This window comes from Echinops telfairi, unplaced genomic scaffold (assembly GCF_000313985.2).
Source record: "Echinops telfairi isolate 266 unplaced genomic scaffold, ASM31398v2 ScPeMD7_1;HRSCAF=3_0, whole genome shotgun sequence".
In the NCBI taxonomy this organism is placed as follows: Eukaryota; Metazoa; Chordata; class Mammalia; order Afrosoricida; family Tenrecidae; genus Echinops; species Echinops telfairi.
This window is the reverse complement of record NW_022103896.1, coordinates 84747648-84749864: the sequence shown is the minus strand read 5'-3', so window position 1 is coordinate 84749864 and position 2217 is coordinate 84747648. Positions and strand designations below refer to the sequence as shown.

At 42.3% G+C, this 2217-nt stretch overlaps 1 protein-coding gene across 1 annotated transcript in view; it reads right to left on the bottom strand.

Annotated features, from left to right (window-relative positions):
- Positions 1 to 2217, bottom strand: part of XKR4 (XK related 4) — a 383052-nt gene that overhangs the window by 373546 nt on the left and 7289 nt on the right. The window contains exon 3 of the mRNA XM_004697771.2: positions 2023 to 2215. Within this exon, the coding sequence (XP_004697828.1) occupies positions 2023 to 2215 (193 nt within the window). The remainder of the gene's footprint in view (positions 1 to 2022; positions 2216 to 2217) is intronic.

The following is a 2217-nucleotide window of genomic DNA, read 5'->3' as shown; positions in this document are numbered from 1 at the left end:
TTTTCCTAATTATTTTTCATTTTCTGTGTTTTCCTTCCTTAAAAAAAACTAAACATATTTTGTAATTGAGAAAGTATTTGGTTTATGAGATATCATTAACATAATTATAATTAAAACTACATCTTCAGTTCACAGAATTATCAGGTTTTTCAAAAAGTGTCCATCTGTAGGAAACGTAAGTAGCTGCGCAGTCAATGGAATTCAAAAATAGTTGTATTATTTATATAACTCTAGGAACTTTTAAGTGAACAGCATCAGAAACTTAAAAGGTGACTGAGTTCCAAATCCAAGAGTTATCACATAGAATGCTAAGCTTTATGAAATTATCCATTGAAACAGCCTTGCCACTAATAATTACAGTAATTAAATCATAGTATTGGAATTCTTCATTAAATTTGCCTAAGATAATTCAGCTGAAAGTCTTGGCACTGGTCATTCATGGGAAAGATGGCTATCACACATGAATGGTATTTCAGAAATTCCCTTTGAAGACAAAATGTGGAGGTTTCCAACATCAGTACCTAAGTGCATATCATATACCATTTTTCCACAAAGTATTTACTTGAAAAAATTTTTCACAATTTGAAAAATCAATGTCTATGGCCACGCTCACCCTGCTTGCATAAGAATACCACTGCTCTTCTCAATTGGACGTGTTCACTGTAAGCAGGAAGACGTTTCTAACTCTACTCCACAAATTCCTCCAGCTGTCTCCACATGGCATCCCCCGCCACGGTCAATGACTTAGCGTTTATTTTATCACAAAATAAATAACTCTAAGGGAGATGGATAAAGAACACTGGCAAAGCACAGTGTGGTCCCATAACCACCTGACTGGTGCACTTTCTAGGAAGCTTCCTCGTTTTTCACATGTACTGAGTCATGTCAAAGTCAAAACTGCTCTGGAGTGTGAGCAACGACAGGCGTACCCTTCCATGTGGAGAACTTTTACAGTGGTGAACCGGTTAAACAAAAAGCCATTAAACACATACAGTCAAAAGAATAAATTCCTGAGCATGTCATTTCATTATAGTTGTCATTTTATCCATCTATGGATGTTGACATGATGGTGTCTCTCTGGCCAGCAAGTTGAGCATGAAATATCAGATTGTACGTGGAAGTGAGATCTGTGGAGAGGGCTCAGACCATTGAGTGACAAGCAGCAAAGCAGTCAATGAAGATGCCAAGTGTGATAAAGCTTGCATGACACAGGGCCCCTTCTCCAGGGACTTTCAGTTACACGAGAAATCAAAATTGGTGTGACACTGCAAGATAACCAGAAAGTGCATTATGAAAGTAAGCCCATAATTTGTACCTAATCATGTTTCATACATACATACATGCATGCATGCAGGAAGAAGCTTCAATTCATGTGTGGAAAAATGAAATTTAAAGATAATGAATTTTTTCCATGCACTTTTTAAGAAAGACAAAATGTATGTGTGTTCCAAAGACAAGCCTTGTCCCTGCTGAGCTCTTTACTTTTGAGTGCAGTACTTTTCAGGTAATCATAATTGAAACACGGGATACTTTTGAGCAGCAATAACTCCCACTGAACTAGAAGTCACACATCTTCTCATGAAACAAAACAACCAGAAACGCCATCAAAACTGTAACGTGTATTTCAAATTCAGCACCACCAAAAGGGATTCTTAGAAGATAGGACAGGAATCCATTCCAAATCACTGAAGCGGGAGCCCTGAAATTGGGGCGGGGGCTGTGACCTATGGAGAGAAGCTAGTGAAGCGCCGGGAAGGTAGACGGGGAGAAGTGATCAGGCCCACTCCACACCCCTGATCTCGCACTACCTGCCCACCCCGCATGGTGATCTCCAAAAAAAGAAGACGAAAATTAAGCCCCAGCTCTTTCTTTTAAAAATAAAAACCTGTGACCATTGTTACTCCCAAGGTAACCACACAAGGCATCCATACAAAAGCAAAGCAGTAGGGATGTAGTAGTGGCAGGCGGCGGCAGCAGCAGCAGCAGCAGCAAACCTCCTCCTCCCCGCCCCAGATACGGTACCTCCAAATCTGCCCGAGCTGCAAGATGTGGATGAGTGACTGCAGGAGCCAGATGCAGAAGGCACAGGACGCAGACCTGTGCGTGCCGCCGGCCCGCGCGGCCCCGCTGCTGGGGTTGCCGCTGTTGGGGGCGGTGATGTTGCTCTTGCTGGCGTTGGACGCCTGTCTTTGCGGCGTGGAAGGGCGAGCCTCGCCT